At 51.3% G+C, this 21,005-nt stretch overlaps 1 protein-coding gene across 14 annotated transcripts in view; it reads right to left on the reverse strand.

Annotated features, from left to right (window-relative positions):
- AGAP1 (ArfGAP with GTPase domain, ankyrin repeat and PH domain 1) overlaps positions 1 to 21,005 on the reverse strand; it is a 551,343-nt gene that overhangs the window by 363,482 nt on the left and 166,856 nt on the right. For all 14 annotated transcript variants that reach the window (XM_082395530.1, XM_082395527.1, XM_082395538.1 and 11 more), the window contains exon 2: positions 859 to 917. In XM_082395530.1, coding sequence (XP_082251656.1) covers positions 859 to 917 — 59 coding nt within the window. The remainder of the gene's footprint in view (positions 1 to 858; positions 918 to 21,005) is intronic.

Here is a 21,005-nt window from a genome sequence, read left to right on the forward strand (position 1 = left end):
AGAAGGGGCACATGGGGGGACAACATGCTGAGGCTGAGGGGCCAGGTGGGCCGAGCAGAGCAGGCCCAGGGCCTGGACGGGAAGAGCTGACCTGCTGTCACCACGGTCAGGTCCGTCGCGTGACAAGTTTAAGATACATACACACACACACACACACACACACACGTCCTCCAGACACCACGTATTTCATAACAATGTGATTATTTAACAGTTCTAGCTGTCCTTTCTTCCGTCCCCAAGTGCAGGGGGCAGGTGAAGTGGGGAGAGGCTCAGAGGTGTGGCTGTTACGGACCCAAGTCATTTTCTATTTAAGTCAATTTGAACCTTAAATAGTGTCACTGAAAGAGTACTTAAAGTTCATAATAAAAACAAGACTTTTAATTTTACGCTACTCCTTTGTAACACAGTACACAGTCACATTTTCTCGGTGATGAATTATAATTACATCTCGATGACTCGCTACAGAGACTTTCCATGACATCCTGCAAAGGACTAATAAAGCTGTGTGCGTGTGCATGTGCGTGTGTGTGTGTGAGTGTGTGTGAGATACACTCAGATACGAGAGACAGTGGCGGGTGGACCCAGCCTTGCACACAAGGCCACCCGCCTGGCCGTCTGTCATGACGGTCACGGGCGCCCTCAGGACTCCAGCCCTAACCTCAGCCTCACCTGGCCCCTCCCCAGGACACAGCAGAACACGGCCCACCTCTGGGCCCCAGGGAATGAGACCCCTCACGCCCACCGGGATGCGGGCTTGGGGCGCTCACAGGTCACACCTCGCCTCTTCCTGAGCCCCCCTCCAAGCCCCCCTCCTGCAGGTGAGGAATGACCACACCCGAGGCCAGAGCAAACACTCACCACTTTGAGCTCCGGGACGGATCGACTTAATGTCCATTCCTGGCTGTTCACAAAGGCATCTGTAAAACAGGAGGGTAAAAGGAAGTGAGGTGCTGTGACTTACCAAAGTGCAAGGTCAAGATGCCCCCAAGGTGCCAGTTTTCAAACGGGAAGGACACCGAAGACGGTCCAGCCCACCCCTAGCCTCACTTCCACCCAGAGAAGCTGCGATGTGCCTGGCTCACTCGGCTGTTCCGATTCCAGTGGGTGTCCTGCCTCCTAAAACGCAACACACACTCCAACGACTCCGAAATCCTGCCCCAGTCCTGCAGGCCCCACCTTGGCCACGGGCATCAAGACCCTTCCGATCCCGAATGTGGGCAAGTGTGAGGACGAAGGAAGCTCCTGGCTTTCCTGGAAATGACCCTGTAGCCGGTCAACTTCGCGCCGTTTGGTTTTTCACTAAAATACTCACTTGCCTGAAATCCCCCCCATAAAGTTATGGTAGGTGATGGTTGGAAAATCCAAGTGTTTACAGTACAACACTTTATGGTTTAGAAGAAGACTTTTGAGCTGGAGTTTTGAGCCTCAGAAACATATTAGACCCTGAAGATCCAGTCAGAACACTTTGGGATGTGTCAGAAAGTCAAGGGGGAGGACTTCCCTGGTGGCGCAGTGGTTAATAATCCGCCTGCCAATGCAGGGGACACGGGTTCAAGCCCTGGTCCGGGAAGATCCCACATGCTGCGGAGCAACCAAGCCTGTGTGGAGCAACTAAGCCTGTGCGCCACAACTACCGAGCCTGCGCTCTAGAGCCCGTGAGCCACAACTACTGGGCCCACATGCCACAACTACTGAGCCTGTGCTCCAGAGCCTGCGAGCCACAACTACTGAGCCCACGTGCCACAACTACTGAGCCTGTGCTCCAGAGCCCGCGAGCTACAACTACTAAGCCCGTGCGCCTAGAGGCCGTGAGCCACAAGAGAAGCCACCACAATGAGAAGCCTGCGCACCGCAACAAAGAGTAGCCCCTGCTCGCCGCAAATAGAGAAAGCCCGCGCACAGCAACGAAGACCCAACACAGCCAATAAATAAATAAATAAAGTTATTTTTAAAAAAAGAGTGCCATTGCTGTGCTTGTAACAACCCAAGGCTGGTTACATACATTTGGATACATCCATGTAATGAAGGCTAAGTCGCCAACAAAATGTTTAAAACCCCAACGTACCAAAGTGCAGTCATCCCAAAGCTATAGGGCTGTGTGTGTGTGTGTGTGTGTGTGTGTGTGTGTGTGTGTAAAATACACACACAAGCTTGTCCATGCTAAGGACAATTCTGGCAAGATAAAAAACTTCACAGTTGCTGATCTAGGGTTACGGAACCAGGTGGCCTGGGGACAAGGTAATGAAGAGACTTTCTTTTCATTGTCACCTTTTGGTACCTTCCACATTTTCTACCATCTGGCATGAAAAAAAAAATTCAATAATATAGTTTTTAATAACCTTAATAGGAAAACAAAGAGGGTAAAGTGGGAATTAAAATGAGCTCCATTCACTAATGCACGGCTGATATTTAAGCACATACCACCAAAGATTATGTTTATCACAGCAAGTATTACATATTGATTATAAATTAAGCAGGGCTCCATTAAAGAAAGACGTGTAATTATATAAACACTGCAACAGTGTGTGTCGTGCCTTTTTACTTGCAAACATATCTTCCCTCGAATGGAATATATTTGTTTGTGGCAACTAGCTTAATAAAATTAATGCCTGATTTACCTGACCAGATTAATAAAATTAATGCTTGACTTAACTGATCAGAAAAACACATCTTCAATTTTAAAAGATTTACTTTAAAAATGTTCATCGCCTCCATCACTGCCCGGTCAGGACTGAATGGTGCCTCCCAAGAGGCTAAATGAAAAATAACAGAAGATTCGGCAGAAGACGTACACACCAGGTACTCCTTCACGCTACTCCTCTATGGATCGGGACCTTTCTGCGGGCTGGACTCCCTAAGTGGGGGTTACAGAGATGACAGCACAGCCCCTCTGGAAGAGGTCATCACGGGGTGAGCAGGGTGGGGACCATGGCGACCAGACCAGCCGGCTGCCCTATTTAAGTACCAGGGTGCAGCAATCCTTAAAGGATAAACACACATGCTTCGGGGGCACACACCCAGCAGCCTGTGCGTGTGCGCGTGTATGGGAACGCGTGTATGGGAAAGCGTGTGCACGTGCACATGTGTTCCCAGAGCAGCTAGAACCAAAAGTCACGGAAGATGTGTCTCATTTCAGAAGAGGCCATTCTGCGCTCCACTCAATTCCCCCACTTGGAGTAGAATAATCTTAAGAAAACACATTCCCATGCTCTCTTGAAATGCTACTGGGCTTGAATTTAGAATGAAACACGCCCGGTGACCGCTGACTGACTGCTTTTAGCCTGTCGGGGACACTGAAGCCCCTTTAGCTGTCGTCACTGGGGGCCAGCAGGCTGGGCGTCCTCTGTAATGACCCGGTAGAGTTTAGGAAAAGAAGCCGTTAATCATTTCTTATCATTAACATGGCTCCACTTCAGATGACATTTTATCTTTTCAATTTAAATCATAATAGTGAAAATAAATTCTCAAAGAACACCAAGATTAGGGAACCTGAACTAACAGGGAACTTTTATCAGGAGCGGAAAAACCCAAACTATTAGCTTCTTCAGAACAGAAATCTGAAGGCAGCTGGAGAAAGAAAGTGACCTCCCACACACACCCCCCACCCCCCAAAAGCAGACTCAGGGACGGGGCCTAAGGACACAAGGGAGGTTAACACAAAGGGGCAGGAACTGTTACGAATTTTAAGCAGAAATTCTCAGCCTAGTTATTCTGAGTTGACCAAAACGTGAAATTAAAGGAGAAGACACCAACCCCACCCCGCTGTCTCACTGGTGTGCCCCCAGGTCACATGCATGGCATATTATTTTAGGACTTAAGAAAGGGAATTCTAAATAGTTAAATGTGGATGCCAGGAGAATTCCTTCCTAGCTTAACCCTGTATTAAGATAAAGTCCAGCGAAGCTCAGAACGTGAAAATGCACTGTGTCCACACAATGCACACTCCTATGATGCTGAGCAAAGAGGAAGGTGCCAGACCTACACTTTCAAAGGCAAAGGTGCTTGGGGTTTGGACAATTAGTGCTGAGCCCCAAGAAAAATGAAATTCAAACCATCTGGGTCATCCATTTATGGTGTCCTCAGCAGTTTCTTTGTTTTTACGATTCTGGTGAGTGACGACGGGGCAGGCTGTGCACGTGGGGCGGGAGGGGCATAAGGGGAATCTCTGTACTTCCCACTCAATTTTGTTACAAACCTAAACTATTCTGAAAAAATAAGGTCTCAAAAAATGTAAACAAATATATATGTATATATACAAATACACGCATATAATATAATATACATGCATATGCACACAGACACACAATGAAATAAAGTGCCGAGCCCGGACCCCACCCTGCAGTGACGAGTAAAGTGCAGGTTGTGGAAGAGGGCTGAGACAGAATGCATTTACAACACCACACTGTATTTATTCCTGTTCTGGTCCTAACACTGCTGACCACGCGGGTCACTGAGTAATAACCGTGTTTACACACACAGCGCTGCTGGAGAGCCAGCTCCTGGCGCTGCCCGGCCTGGGGGAGCCCTGAGAGCAGACGGCAACCTGGGCAGAGGGCTGGGCTCCTGCAGATTCCAACCAGCCTCCACCCGGAGGCCGTCTTGACAAAAGGAACCACACACCACGCACCTGGACCACCAGGGTGTGGTCAGCTCTCCTTGGCATCCCGGAGACCCCGCTCTTACTCCAAGTGGAGGGTGTGACTTGGGGCTTTCTTAGGAAATATGAAAGCGTGATGCAGGAGGAAAGCAGAGATTATACAAACACCAGGAGAAACCCTTCTTTGGGCCAGTTCCGCCTCCTCCAAGTAGACCTCCTTCCTCGTCCCCACTGGCTGCTGTTTGTTTCCCGTGCCCATGGGCACCCCTGCACCCGCATCGATCTGGTTTCGTCCTACTGAGGAGCAGGGTTGGCCCAGCTGGGCCTGCTGACCTGCAGGGCAAGCAGACAGCCTTCCACGGAGGGGCTCAGACAACCTGGAGCTGGAAATAAAAGCCGCTGTCCACACGGCAGAGGAAGGAGCCTGGACCCTGCAGCAGCCCCCGATCCTGGCCGGCCTCGGGGCCCCTCACTGCACCCCGTATACCCCAACACACTGGCATGCACCCTGCTGTCCCTGAAACAGCCTGAACTCTCTCCCAGAGGACACAAACAGATCAACCCTTGACGGGGTGCAGGAAAGCATCTTAAGCGCTTGCCTCCAGAATCCCGAAGTCCCTTCCCTGTTCTTTTGAAGGAGACACAGTTACAAAGGATGCGGGCTTATTTCAGAGAACAGCCTCTCTCCCCAGCGGAAAAGCTGCTTTTCTGAGCCACTGGAGAAAAGCAAAAGATGCAGCGAGGCCTTCTTTCCGGAACCTCCCTTTCCAGGACCACCTTCAACCCCACCCTGGCTGCTCTCGGTGACAGGAACAAGACTCTGGACCCCAAGGAATGCAAATAGCTCCTGACACCGACAGACAGGAGAACAGGCCTAAGACCATCCGGGGCAGGGAGCTGCAGAAACAAACAAAAAACAAATCCAATAACAAAGCTACTCGGCTGTTCATTTTTATTTTCACTCCCAGGAGAACTGTGTCCTTTCCCTTGCCCGGACTTTCTTAAAATTCATCCTGACTACAAACTCCCTTCAATCTCCGCTTGCTGAGAACACTGAGGGGCTCAGCTCTGGTCTGTTTTCTAAATTATTCATATGCAGAACCACACATTTAACCAGGAAATGTAAGGCCCTCATTTTACTACACACACAAAAGGCGCTCTGACTTGAAAGCCCTTGAAAGCCGTAAAAGCTCCCTTTTTTAACAACCCCCTCGGACCAAAGAGAGAACAAATGGGGTGCGGGGGAAGGGCAGGGACCTGATTCCCAGCTGCTTAATTAGCAACTTGCTGCCCATGGGGGATCACGGACCAATCACCTAATTCCTAAATGCTAGGAACACAGGTGAAGAATAGGTCCAGCGAACAGACCAAATCATAGTGATTTTACACTGGGTAGAAAGCCCCGTTTTCCCCTTGGTGCTACTGTATTATTTTGTATTATTACAGCACCAACTCTTCCACTCTCTTGACTTGACGTATCAAAACCCAAAAATTCAAGTCTTAAAACTGATAGGATTTTGCAAAGTAGCCAAAAAAAAAAAAAAAGCACTTCTTGTCCTTCAGCATTTTCCTCCAATACCTCGGAGTTTATTTAATTGCAGGGCATGAAGATGGCTACAGACTACATTAACCTTTGGGTTCCAGCAATAACCAGGAGCCCTGGGTTAAGATCTACCAGGGAGATTACCCCTTCATTATGTCCATTTCCGCTGAGCCTGGACCAAGCAGTTACACTTTGACATTCAGAAAAGCATCAAAGCTGTGGTTGGACTTCCTTCTTGTGCACTTCATGTCAAAAATAAGCAACATGTGAGAATAAACACAGCAATCTACTGGCGTAACAGTAACCGCGATGAAAATGACTGATTATGAAGGACAATCTTAGCAGCCTATCTGGTAGGGGGACTAAAATCATAATAAAAAGGGATGTGTTTTATTTTCTCCTTGTCTTCCTGCCCTGAACAAGAGAGTGAAAGGCTTTTCAGGAGTATAGAAATCAGAATGAATAAAAAGCATAAGTCTTCTTTACAACATCAAATCAAATCTCTTTTGCAATACAGGCAAATGATGCCATTTTTCCATCACAATGAATTTGGTTTGGAGACAAATGATTTCAGTAATTACAAACAAACACCTTAGACGGAAAACTGCCCTCAGTACGCCTGACTTTACCACTGTCTATGCAATGAGGATCAACCCTGCACAGGCCCGGATGAATGAAGCACAGAGAGAAAACAGAAGAGAGAGTCTCAGCGACATTTACGACTGAGCTTGTGATACTGATGACCATCCCCTGAGCACGGCTGTGACCCAGGCTCACTTGATGCCACAGCAGCGTGGGGACAGGCTCTCACTGCTCCGGGCTGCCCGGTGCTGCTGGAGAGGGGTGGTCCCTTGTGAAAGGTCACGCCAGCAAATCCCTCCCTCTTCACCTGCTGTGTTCTCTCTCCCCTGTGCGCTCCTCGCCCCACCTTGCCCCAGACTCACCTGGGACACCTGGCAAAGCTGGCGACAGGTGAACATCAGCCAGGACCCATCCTATTCGAACTTCAGAGTCTGCATCTCTAACCGGCTCTCTCTGGATTTCTTTACTCCCTCCACTTTCCAAACTTTGCTAAGCAGATGTGGCCAATGTAAAATTCCAATGTGGGAGCCCTGCTTCTCCCACCCGGCCCCACCTGTCCTAATGTCCAGGACCCCAGAGAGGAGGGAGACCCAGAGGAGCACAGGGAACTCGGCACAGGGACCCAGAAGCCACGGGCTGACAGTGGCCTCCACCTTCTTGGGTGACTTTCTGAGTCTCTCTGACACTGCGTTTCCTCATCGGTAGAGTGGAAGTCCTTCCCCTCCACTCGAAGAGATGATGTAACCCCTCTGCTAGCAAAGGGCCCAATCCCCACAGTGGAAGCCCTCCTACGGCCTTTGGGGTTGTGATCAAGGAGCAAGGCTTCTGGTACCCCATTGCCTGGGTCCCGCAGCCTCTGGGGTGGACACAGGCCACCTGAGTGCACCGCCTGCGTTGGGACCACAGGTGAGCCTGAAATAGCACGGGGCCCGAAAAGGCCTCATCAAGCCATCAAGCCACAAGTTATTAGCTATTGGCATTCAAAGCAAGCCATTAACTCTAAAGCGAGTAAAACCCGCTAAAAGGTACTGCCGGTTAGTTTCGATCCCAGGCCAATTTATATTACATTGAACCTCCTGGAATTGTCATTTTGTAGGTCAAAAGTGGCTGAGTAGCAATTTCATGTGGTTCACGCTACAGCACGTGAGAATGCAAGAGGAAAATAATGTATCCATGTGGCATGATGACTCATATATAGCAGAAATTCTGCAGGGCTCTGAAAGAATCCTGAATTCACTGTCTCTCAGCAAAAAACAAAAGAATCAAAGGAACGCCAACAAGAGGGCTATGGTAAACCAAGAGATCTCTCAGTGGACTTGAACTGAGACCATAAAGCCCCACGTCCTGGGCCCCCATCTTGGCAGCAGGAGAACCTGGCTAAGGACCAGGGAAGGGCCAGCGTCGCTCCTGCTGAGGCCCCGTCTCCACAGCTGTGTCCTTCCTCGGGGTCTTTCGCGATCGGCTCCCAGCGCTCCTCGCTAGACAAGGGCGCTCGTCTTCAAGTACGCTAACCCAGCCCCCCTCTGGCTCCTGGGCTCACTCCCCAGCGGAGCTACGGGCTCATTTCTTCCTCCAAATTCTCACGCAGAAGCACAGCACGGGGCCACGATTAGACGGTTACAGTCTCTCCTTCCCCCACAATCCCGTTTGGATCCAGTGGCCACGAATACAGGTTCCAAACAAACCTCCCGAAATCGTATTTAAGGGTTAAAAAAAGGACCCTGAAATCACAGGTGACTTTTTAAAAACTACATATTATCTCCGGGATTGAGATGTTTGTTTGAAACCTTAAATTTCACAGGAAGGTTTTTTGAATATTCTTTTTAGCAACAGAAAAGTGAAATAGCATTTATTTTTAGTTTAAAGCATTCAGAATCCCAAAATATAAAGGGAAACAACAATGGGAAAAAGGAAGCACAGCCACCGAGAAAAGAAGCACTGGAGGAGACCAGGGCTCCCATTCGGCCTCGTTCCCGTGCTGAGAGGAAACGCATGTCCCTAATAAAACAAGAAACCCATTTCAATGCAGCAGCGAAGAGCCACACTGCAAACTGGTTAATACATTAATACACTGATGACTCTCAAATGGAGGGTTTAACAGAAGCTCCCTGGCACAGTTTTCCATGGGATGATTTAATTTCTTATTTGAAAATCCCTGAGTCTCTCTAAGAAATGGAATAAACCATAAACCCTTGGGATACAAGATTCGTTACAGGCTTCCCTGGAAGTTCAGGATGCTTTCCAGTGACCTCAAAGACCCAGAAACCAGTCTCCCACCCACACGTCCCCTGACAGCATCCAACCCCTACTCCTAAGGTCCTCCCAGGGCAGGGTGACGCCCCCAATCCCACCACCGCGGACACGACCAGGGGCTTGAGATCCCAAGCATCTTCCTTCCCCTGAGCCCTGATGTGACTCAGAATCCTTCTCCACGAGACCAGCCTCTAAGGGGATCCTTTCTCTTCTGCCTAAGGAACACCCCAAGGCAAACGATGCCTGCCCAGATGAGGTCCAGGGGAGACGCGAGCTTCTAACTTCTCAGAGGACGGCTGACTCCCTTCCCTACGTTTCCCCCAATGGCGTTCCTACATGCTTCATAAAGCACCTTGTTCCAGAGCTCTCTGACAACACCACTGCTGTGCTGGGTGTGTGAAAAACGGCTTGAAAGATTCGTGTCTGAGGATAAGGAGAGTAGAGGGTGTGAGGATTTGAGAATGGAGAGGAAGAAAACGTTCCTTTCCTCCTTCAAATACGAAAACTGATGCCTCTCTACAGCCCAGAGGGGGAGCAGGCGAACCACCTATGAAGGGCCCTTCTGTGCAGACCTGACAGCTCTGTGTTCTGTATTTCCTTCAGAAGGACGCGCACGTCATTAGCGGACGCCGCTCCAGAATATTTTATTCACAAACGACACAACAATCCAAAAACCTGCGCAACCTGATTCCATCTGATTTCTGTTCTGCTGTCATAAATCCAGGGCGATAGTGGGTTTTGCTGCAGATGTCTTTCTAGAGCAGGCTTTGGATCCCCAAGCAGGATAACCCTATGGTCCTCGCTCTGGTTAACCCAAGAGACATCATGTAAGCATTTCCACACAAACAGGCAACAGGCCAGTCTCCAAGCTCAAGTCAGGGGCCTTCTATCAACACCAAAGTCCCTAAAAGAACCACTATCGGGGGAACGTAAATTGGTGCAGCCACTATGGAGAACAGTACGGAGATTCCTCAAAAAACTAAAAATAGCATTACCATATGATCCAGCAGTCCCGTTCCTGGACATATACCCAGACAAAACTATCATTTGAAAAGATACATGCACCCCTATGATCATAGCAGCACTAATATTTACAATAGCCAAGACAGGAAAACAATCTAAATGTCCATCAACAGATGAATGAAGAAGATGTGGTGTGTATGTATGTGTGTGTGTGTGTGTATATACATACATATACACACAATGGAATATTACTCAGCCATCAAAAAGAATGAAATAATGCCATTTGCAGCAACGTGGATGGGCCTAGAGATTATCATAGTAAGCGAAGCACCAGTAAGTCAGAAAGAGAAAGACAAATACCGTTATGATATCATTTATAAGTGGAATCTAAAATATGACACAAATGAACATATCTATGAAACAGAAGCAGACTCACAGACATAGAGAACAGACTTGTGGACTTGTGGTTGCTGGGCGGGGGGATGGTTGCAGGCGGAAGGAATGGGAGTTTGGGATTAGCAGATGCAAACTATTATACATATATGTAGGATGGATAAACAATAAGGTCCTACTGTAGAGCACGGGGAACTCTATTCAATATCCTGTGACAAACCATAATGGAAAAGAATATGAAAAAGAATATATATATCACATAAGAGATGTTCAACCTGGACTTTATGAGGACTTACAGCTGAGCCCTGGGTAAGAGCTTCTGTAAGTGGGAAGATTAACAAGAAGTTTTAAGTGATGGCTGGTGTGATTAATAATTGTGAAACAATAACACTGGCTGCCACACTAGGGTCCTGAGACAAGGACCCTCAGAACATACGGAGCCCCACCACTAAAATGCCAGCTCACGGCCAAGGACACACAGCCTCCTGGCACATCTAAGCAGCTGCAAAATGTTGTCATCTCAGACCAAAGTCAGAATCCTACCTTTTTAAAAGATTTTAAATTGTAAACAGACTTTAAGGAGTCTTTAAAACATTTTAACACCTACAATGAAACTGTCGAGTCTTCGAAAACGAAAATGTTTAAATAAGGACGTTTTATGAAAAGGTATGAGTCATAAACTGCCAGAAAAAATAAAATCAGCAGGTTAAATTCACAGCCATTTTTCTGAGATAGGTTACAGTTGTTTTTCTTACTGAAGTTTGAGTCAACACATGAATTAAAAGGTAATTTTTTAAAAAATATTTATTATTTATTGTGGCCGCACTGCGTCTTAGCTGCGGCATGCGTGTGGGATCTAGCTCCCTGACCAGGGATCGAACCCGGGGCCCCTACATTGGGAGTGCGCAGTCTTACCCACTGGGCCGCCAGGGACGCCCCAAAAGGTAACCACTACTATGCAGCTTAGATGCTGCTGGTGGGCAACAACCACTTTATGAAAGTTAAGCAAAGCTGAAACAAGAAAATTTTCCTGGTTAAAATAAATCCTGGAATAAACAGAGATGGCTTAGATATTTACAATTCATAAGCTGCACTTCTGTCAGTCCTGTGCTGGATATAATTGAGCCCGACAGTTTTAATTTCATAAAGAATTGCAAACAGTCAGTAATATTTTGTACCTCTTGGTGCAATCAATGTTTATAATAAGGGATGGCTTGGTAACAGATGACAATGAATCCGGAAGATGACTACAGAATGAGCAGGCAGAATTAACTCTTTCCCTACTGCCCCTGAGTTTTGTCTAAAAAAACTGTAAGGTTGGTGGAGAAGTGGAGGCCGCGTGGCCAGCGGGGCCCAGGACCACACAAGCCCAGCAGCAGGGGCAAAAGGCACAGAGCCCGCTCTGCGTCGGTTACCATGGCCTGCCCATCGCCGGCAGAGAATCAGCATTCCACGCGGGGCTGCAGGCGTCACAGCGGTGGGGGGCATGGATGTGCTCGGCCACTTATGAGCTGCTTCACCAGGACTAAGCGTGTGAGACGGGAGACAGTAACCAGCACTTCTCCAGCTGGAGGTGGGAACTCCTGCTTCCAGGAAGCAAGTCACTTAGCCTCTTCGGGCCCCCATCCCTTCCCCTGTAAGACACGAGGGCTGCATCTGGTCCCTTTGGCCCTCACGTCCTAGAATCTTCTCTTCCAGGAACTCCTTCCATGCAGACCCACAGCGGGCTGGTGCTTAGGGCAGGCCCAGCCTCTCTCAATTTAATGGGCCTGCGCTGACCAAAAGGGAAATTTCAGAGACCCTGGTTTCTCGACACGGCCTCATAATGGCCTTCGGCTAATATAACCCTTGACTTAACGTAGATAAAAGCAAATCAAAACAAAAAGAGCTGGGATATTTCTCTTTACAGGGTGGAAACAGGGCTGGCTCATCTTGAGTTAGCATAAATGCTTTCTCCCACAAATAAGTCTGCAGCCCTTGCACAGGAAATGGGTGGTGATTTCACGGTGCCACTACCAATGCTGTGGCTGCATTACAAGATTAAAATAAATACTGCCCATTAGGTTGTAATGTCCAGCAAATCTAATCACCATCTCGGTAGAAGGTCCGTTGAGTCAGCTGACAAACACGGATCGATGTCTCCTGCCTGTGGGCCCGGTCCAGGGCCTCCTGTCTGCGAGACGTGGATGCAGACTGCCGAGGGCAGAGATGAAGGCCCACCTCCATCGTCACACCTGTGCGTCCACCGTGCACTTCAGGACCTGCACGGCTTCTGGGCCCCTCTGTCACTGACGTTCAGGGTCAGTACTGGTCATGAGCAATGGATGAAACACTGGAAAACAGAGCAAGTGTGCCAACTCCCTCCGCACTGGTCAGGGCAGTGCCCGTCGCTGTACTGCCGATCCTGGGAACCCCGCCCCACACGCATGCACCATGTCGGCTCCTCTGTTCTCAGCACAGAAGAATTTCCAGTGGTTACACAGAAAGGGATCAAACCCTGAAGTCCACAACAGAGGGGCTGGCGACGGTCACACCCGTCATCTGCACCCGGCCTGCCAATGCTGCCCGGCATCTGTGCAAGACCCACCTCGGTCCCCTGCTTGAGAAGCTCCTTGGGAAGACGGCCACCACCCTGCTCCTCTCCTCTGCTCCCCGGGCTGGGTGCCCAGCGGTCCTGTCACACACGTGCACCTGCGGGACTCGCCAGCCGCTCTTATCTCCTTCCCCATCAAGGCGCCCCGCTGCACCTCACCCTGTGCCCTGATCAGCTCCAATTCACACGGAACAGGCACGGCTGTGACGGTATGTAGGCTCGGGTGCAGACTGCACAAAATACAAAATCTACCTTTGCGTGGAAAAGCCGCAGGGTAGGTGACGTGTGATACGCTGAGCACAGAGACGGGGTCACAGGACGTGTCACCTCAGCCTACAGTCGGGCACCAGGTAATTAATGAGTGAGCTCGACAGCACATAAACAACCGCAAGGAAGGTTGTCTGGAATGACAGCCGCCGCTGTGAGGTTAGTTGGGTTATCTCTAGGAGGAAGAGGCAGGGGGATCTTTTCTCTCTGATTTTGGTCCTGTTTTAATTCTTTACCGTGGGCAGGTATTATCTTTGTAATGAGAAAAGGTAGTAGAGATACTTTCCTCATAAAGGACTGGTTCCTTTTTACGCTTCTAACAACCAGAGGAGCATGAGGTGAGTCACCCACGTGGTCATCAAGGTAGCACAGGAGGAAGCCTTTAAAGGTCAGCCTCACTATCTAAGCATTGAATTAGGAAGGAAACACAAGGAGATGGTCCCCATTATTTCCAGACTTCTCAGTCCTCAGACTGTGACTGTCAGAGATCCTTAGGTGATTCTGAAGTTACGAGGTCCATTCAGTAGTAAAAGAATGCGCGTGAAATTTTACGTGTATGTACGTATATTCATTCCCCGACTCTGGGGATCTGCCTGTCACCCCCGCCCATCACACCGTGCAAAGCCACGGTGGAAACTCAGCCGGCACGGGGAGGCCTGTGTCAACGCCACACAGGTTAGACGGGGAGGAAGGAATCGGAGTCCCCACGCATCCTGGCCGTTCACCCTCTACATCTGAGCTGTGTTTGCTTTCTAATTACACACGGCCTCTCGGGAGGGAAGGAGTCCCACGTGGACACAAACAAGGCAGGTGTGCAGTGACAGCAGGACACCTCGTCAGAGGGCCGGAGAAGATGCTGAGCAAGGTGAAGAGGAACAAACGCCCCTGCGAAGCCAGAAGATGCACAGAAAGGAGCTTCCGGATACTTTTGTTCCTTATTCTTTACGTCACTAAACTTAAAGCTAAGCAGATGGTCGCCTTCTAGAATCAGACGTGATTTCTGTTACTTTCTATGAAACATTCATGATACATTCTGCAAAATTAGTAGGCATCCAAACTGTCTTGTTTTCCAAATAGAAAAGCCATTACTTCCCAACTGCTGGGGAGCAACTCACAGGATCTACTACTACTTCATAGGAATCTAGATTATTTCTGGCAGAGACAGAATTTTCTGCGTGTGAAGAAAAGCTAAGCAAGATCAGTTCTCAGTTAACTCTTCTATTTAATTTCTACATCCTCCTATAAGACAGCAAGTACAACTGCTTCTGATGTTTTTTTTTTTTTTTAATTTTTGGCTGTGTTGGGTCTTTGTTGCTGCGTGCGGGCTTTCTCTAGTTGCGGCGAGCGGGGGCTACTCTTCGTTGCGGTGTGTGGGCTTCTCATTGCGGTGGCTTCTCTTGTTGCGGAGCACGGGCTCTAGGCACGTGGGCTTCAGTAGTTGTGGCTCGTGGGCTCAGTAGTTGTGGCTCGCGGGCTCTAGAGCGCAGGCTCAGTAGTTGTGGCGCACGGGCTTAGTTGCTCTGCGGCATGTGGGATCTTCCCGGACTAGGGCTTAAACCCGTGTCCCCTGCATTGGCAGGAGGATTCTTAACCACTGGGCCACCAGGGAAGTCCTCTGATGCCCTTTTAACAAGCGTTTCTGACAAAACCTTCACGTGATCATGGAGCGCGGGCCCGGCCCTCCCTCCAGCCCCCCGGGGTCTGGCCGTGGGGAGTGTTGGTGGCTGACTGCCTCCTGATCCCGATACAGTGGCCGAAGAGAGCAGCGTAAGCCAAGCACCCGGCCCCTGGACGGCTGACCACGGACGGGCACCGGACATAAAGGCCTGGCCCGCTCACCTGACTTGGACCAGTCTGGGAACTGCCCCAGCTCCGAAGTCCCTGCCCTGCCACCTGCTCAGGGGGCCCGAGCCCCGTGGGGGGACTGCTCTGCAGCCGGCAGCCCGACCTCCCCCACGGTGGGCGCCAAGAGCACGCAGGCCTCGGGGGACGCGCTGCCCGCCTCCCGGAGGCTGCTTCCCTGAGGGGCTGGCCCCCAGCAAGGGCCTTACGCAACAGCAACGGCTGCAGAGCGTGGCGGGGTGCCCACCAGGAAGGCCCCCAGATCACGCAGCCAGACCCGGGGAGCATTTTCTGCCGCTCCGCCGACCATGCCGGGTCACAGGTGCCCCTCTGCTCGTGGCGCCCCGCCAGCCCCGACCCGGCCGCCCACTCCAGGGCATACCGTGCACTCATCTCGGGAGCCGGGCAGCACCAAGGACCAACTCCAACCTGACCCCGCCCTCGGAAAGCCTCTGTCTAGGGCAGAAGACCAATGAGCCCACAGACAGGTCTGGAAGGCCAGCCCGTGATGCCAGCAGGATGTACAGGGACCCAGGAAAGGGACGGGGGGAGGAGGTCCGGGGCAGGCAGTCAGGAAGGGGGCTCGGAGGTGCTGGCATTTACGCCTGGGGGATGGGGAGCAGCCAGGGGAAGAGCAGGCGGGCAGGGGGGCAACTGAGGAAGGGGGGGGCGGGGCAGGATGGAGTGCGGCTAGATCCCGGGGTGGAGGACAGAGTGCGGGTCTTCTCCTCACGGGAGTGGAGTCGCCTGGCCTCTAAGGGTGAGAAGACGATGACAGGAGTCATACTTCCTGGCTGGTGTGAGACACCCGCTGGAAAGGGCTGGCGGCGAGGCCCCTCCTGCTCTCTGTGGGCCCAGGTGGTGGAGGTATGGGAGGAGGAAAGCAGATGGAGCGGGGAGAGGAGGGGGGAAGGGGAGGAAGAGGTAGCACTCCCAGGACCGCTGAGGGACCAGCTGCGGGAGGGGAAGGCCAGGTGCCCGGCTGGCGGGGCAGAGGGAAGGTGGGTGCCACGTGCTGACATGGCAGAGGGGCCAGAGGCCCAGGTGGGGTTGGGGCAGGGGACACCTCCGTGGAGACGTCCACACCTACTGCGCACGGGGGCCCATCCCCGGTGGGTGCCTGCCAGGAAGCCCCCTCTGTGTTTGCTCTGGGTACATAAAACATCTTCTACAGATATTCAAGATCCAACTCACTGTGCATGTTTGGGGTCTGAACTTATTGTTTGAGTTACATCCTCTCAAGACAGCTGTATAATTTCTGCAAAGTGATCTATCTTGCAACTAGCTAACCAACTAGCTATCGTGATGGTGCTTATTTCTTTGGAAGGTTTCAGGATGCACCGCGTAGTTTGCTTCTAGGAAATTTACTTTTGCATCCCTGCCTTGCCTTCCAGTGCCTTGGACGTCATCAGCCACTATTCCCAAGCCCGGCCAGTGCTGCATCCCAGTGGTGGAGGGGCCCACGTGATGGAGGCAACACTGAGGCCAGATGAGGAGGAAGGCAGAGGCAGGTCCCCAGAGCATGAAGCCCCCCCCCGGCTCTCTGCCCCTGGGGCCCCTGCAGATGTGAACCCACAGCAAGAGGTAAATTTCACTGAGGGTTCTCCTGGCATCCGCTTTGCAGTACTCGCCAACACGTGACCTTACTGTGGTCACATCCACAAGTAACAGTGGTTATCTGATCATTTTCGACCCAGCGCTGCTCTGTGGTGAGGGAAGGAACAGAAGGAGGTGAATCAAAGCCAGTCGCAGACTCGCTAGAGCCCCACCTGGATGCTGGCACATCTCAAATCATTACCCTGAGGCCCTAAGCAGACTCTGAAGATGTGTCAAATTTACTTTTGCTTATTGCAGTGGAAACGTGTACAGTGTCCCACCTCTGGGAGTACGTCACTGGCAAGCACAGGCTTTCAAAAGACCCAACCTCTCCCCTCCCTTGATGAGCAGTGGCCATCCGCAGAGACACTGGCCTTGCCCGCAGAAAAGAAGACACCCAGCACCTAGCACCCAGAGCCCAGCTCCCTCAGAAGGGGACAGACTTCCCTGGGCCCTGCCTGACCTAGGGAATAGAATCTGGAGGGAGGGGTAGAACCTTCCAGTAAACAGCTCCCACCCCAGTGCTCTGGCACTCTCACCGGGGAGCTCTGAGATCCCCAGCTCACCGCTTAATCAGAGAAAACCCAGCAGTGGGAGGCTTCCAAGAAGCCTCCTGGCATATTTTAAATAGCCACAAATCCACGCTAAACCCTAGGCACAGGCTCCAAGTGTTTACACGGCTGCATTTAGAACTCTGAAAATAAAACCATTGATTTGGACTTCTCAAAACCAATCCTCAAACTGGACTGCAGGCGGAAAAAAATCATGAGCAAAGAAAAAACACAATGACTTCATCCAAAGATACAGCAAGAGCAAGCAAAATCCAAGACCAACGCACCCACCCAAGCTGACTTGGGTCCACCCCATGGGGAGGCCGTGTCTCTGCCAGAGGAGCCCCAGCATCTGGATGCCACCAAGCATGGCCCCTGGGGCAGCAGGGCCGTGTCAGTCTCAGAATCTGCCTGCATAGGCTGAGGTGTTCACCCTGCCCGTCCTTCTAGTCAAGGGACTAAGAATAAACTGTGCCCGGGGACTTACTTCCCTGGCGGTCCAGTGGTTAGGACTCCACGCTTCCACTGCATGGGGCGTGGGTTCAATCCCTGGTCAAGGAACTGAGATCCCACAAGCTGCGTGGCACGGCCAAAAAAATAAAAAATAAAAAATAAAAAAAGTAAGAACAAACCACGTCCCTTCCTGGTTCCCTTCACTCTTCTTCTAAACTAAAACCTGTGCCGAAAAGTTTCAAATGCCAAACATCAAATGCTCCAGTTGGAGCTCTGCCTCTCTGCAGCTAGATGTAACCTATAGCGCCAGGCCTCCGGGCAGAGGGGGAGGGAGGCTGGGGTGCCTGAAGCCTCAGGAGCCCACCTACCTGGCCCTGTCCTTTCAACAGCCAGCGCTTTCACCTTCAGAAGGGTGGGGTGGAGTCGGGGTCAAGTCCCTGCAGCTCTAACTTTCCAGGGTCCTTTGTTTCAGAAATGTGTACTGAAGCCCTCTGAGCAGTAAACGGGAAGCCACTGCACTGGCCCCAAGCAAGGGGCAGGAAGTAAGACCCCCTCCTTGTCCAAGGAAGAGATAAGAGGCGCACCTTTGGACCCATCGGTGACTGGAAAAAAGGGACACTACCACGTGAAAACCAGCGAGGAGTGAGACCCGGGGCTCGCAGTCACCTGTGCGTTAACTACAGTCTCACTTCATCAGACATATGTATGCAGCTGTTAGATACCTCTACCATCAGATAAAATCGGTCCAGGGAAAACAGTAAATAGAGGAAATATTTTTTAAAACATTGTCAGCACCACTAAACATCCTCAAGGGCTTAACACAGCCTGGAAAGAGAACTCTCCAGCCTGAGTGCACTCCCAGCCTGGGGTGCAAACCGCGAGCTCACTGCCCACCTGCTTGGACACAATCAGCCTCAGCCCGGCCAGCCAAGACTTCACAGGTGTGAACACACACGTACACACACACACTTGCACGCGAATCTACCACCATCCCAGCTCTGAAAGGCAGAAACCGCAGGGGAATCCTGGGAAACATTCCTATCTTTCATGACTTGGGTTGAGACGGAGAAGGCAAGGTAGGGAAGATCCCTGTTCCAGGCCTGCCAGATGGAGGCCCATCAGTAATCACATCTTGGAAATAAATGACAATGAAAGCGGGGAGGCCAGTAGATCCTGGGAACCTGCAGAGGCCAAGACCGCAGCCCCACGCCATCCCTGCCCCATGGCTGACAGACCTGCACACGTGCTCTGTCTGCCCCTCTCTGCATGGTCCTCAAATGTAAGGTCTGGGGCTGCACGGAGACCCACTGCAGTCGCTAAACCCCGCCCGTTAACAAAGTCGCCCGGTACTGTGTCAGAGTCTCTAAGAGCCTAAGAATGCGACAAGCTCCGGCCCTGCCACCCACGGGGCCGCGCAGTGACGGCGAGGACACGGCAGCCTCACTTTTCCCACCGCTCCCATTCCAGCTCCCACAGCCCCCAGGCCATCTCCGTGTGGCAGGGATGTTAGAGGTGAGAGCAGGTCATAAGTGGACCAACTAACAGCTGGAGCCCGGGAGCCCCCGACTGACGGGTGGTCTCGGGCTCCTCAACCTCCCCAACCATCTCTATAGACAGCTCCTCCACAGAGCTCTCTCCATAGATAATCCATCAGCCCTACTGACGTGCGGTTTCTGGAATCGATGAATGGACACAAGCCGAGCGCTCCCAACAGGGCCCAGCCTGGAAAACATTACGTAGGTGTGGCTGTCACTCTTAATTGCCTTATTGTGACACGACAACAAAACAGTCTAAAAATAAGCATAATCGGTCTGTTCCTCAAAGAGCACAGTCTGGTGGCAGGAGCTCCAGACTGCGGGGCAGGGAGGGGATCCAGGATGGACCCGCTGTCCCCCTCGCTGCTCCCGAGACCCGCGAGCTCGGTCCCTCCACTGCCAGACGCCAGGCACCACTGCACGGCCCCACCCCTTGACATAAATCACGGTTTCTATTTCAGGGGCAGCGACCCCCGTCCTGGCCATAAAACGGGCACGGGCCGTCACACACAGGCAGGACAGAAACCTCAACGTAAGGAGAAATTCCAATTCACCCGAAACCAGAAACGACACAACAGACCCTCGCAGGGCCCGGGGTGTGAGCTGCAGGGCACACTGAAGGCCCAGGGAGCGGCAGAAGAGTCCAGACGTGTGTTTGCAGCAGAGGGCCCGGCGATGTGAAAGGCAACTGAGCTGTGGGACCCTCGCTGACCCCTAGAGCTGGAGAGAGAAGGGACGCCTCTGGGACAGGCAGAGCGCTCCCCCCGCACACGCAGGACCTCACACGCAACAGGCACTCTGCGACCCGACAGCTGAAACCTCCTACAGACACCGCGACCGGCCACAGACCCGGAGGACGGGACACAGCCCACACCTGACTGCCCCAGGACAGAGGTCAGAGGAGAAATTCAGGGGACATCCTTCTACCACACAGAGCCTAAACTCCTGGGCATGTGAGCTTCCCCTCAGAAGAGATGCTGAATGCTGAAATCCTCCTGCCCTCCCTCAAATCTGTTAATATCCCAGATAAATCTCTGGCCATGCCCTGTGAAGGAAGGGAACATTCCTGTTTATTTTGGAAACAGAAGAACTGAAGAGCTGACAGGTCATCTAAACAAACAATTTGAGTTTCAAAGGCTGGTTGCCTCCTATAAAGGGATTTTATCTGCAAGTTTTATCAAATTGTAACTGACATGCATCAAGTACATCTAACTTTGGAAACTCACCTGAAATGGAGTGTCAGTCAGCTGGTATCTAAGGTGAAGGACCTTTCTAGGATTTGCTTGACATTAGACGCACAAATCATATTATCACCCCAAAAGGCACACCTGCTACAAATAAAAGTCAGGCTTCAGAGGCCACTGGGGAGGAGATTCCTGGGCATAAAAGGTGCTGGTTAACACCTGCCACCCAGGAAGCCCAGACTGAAAGGGCAACCTGGCCTGATAGAACCTGAGGCCTTAATCTCCTTCCCAGGGATGGATATCTCTCTGAAGACTTTAAAGAAAAGGAAAAATGCCACAAAAATCTCCTGCCGTGTGGAAAACTAACTGCCTCAGAAATACACACTTGTTTGACAGCAAATACCGGGATTCTTCTGCTGAGAATAGTGTGCACTTTCAGAGCTGGGGTTCATCCCTTCCCTGCTTCCCTGGACAGAGGCTGTTACAGCCCCCATCTACCTGACCTTTAACCTGCAGGTCTTAGGGGCGACCCCATAAATAATAATGTCGTGGGATTCATCCGGATGGACCGGACGGGGAACTGGGGAAGGAGGTTATTTGGAAAGCTTTCCTCTGAGCCGGAATTTGGAAGTGGCATTTGGATCTGTCGGTCA

This window comes from Balaenoptera borealis (genome assembly GCF_965194805.1).
Source record: "Balaenoptera borealis genome assembly, chromosome: 6".
Classification (NCBI taxonomy): Eukaryota; Metazoa; Chordata; class Mammalia; order Artiodactyla; family Balaenopteridae; genus Balaenoptera; species Balaenoptera borealis.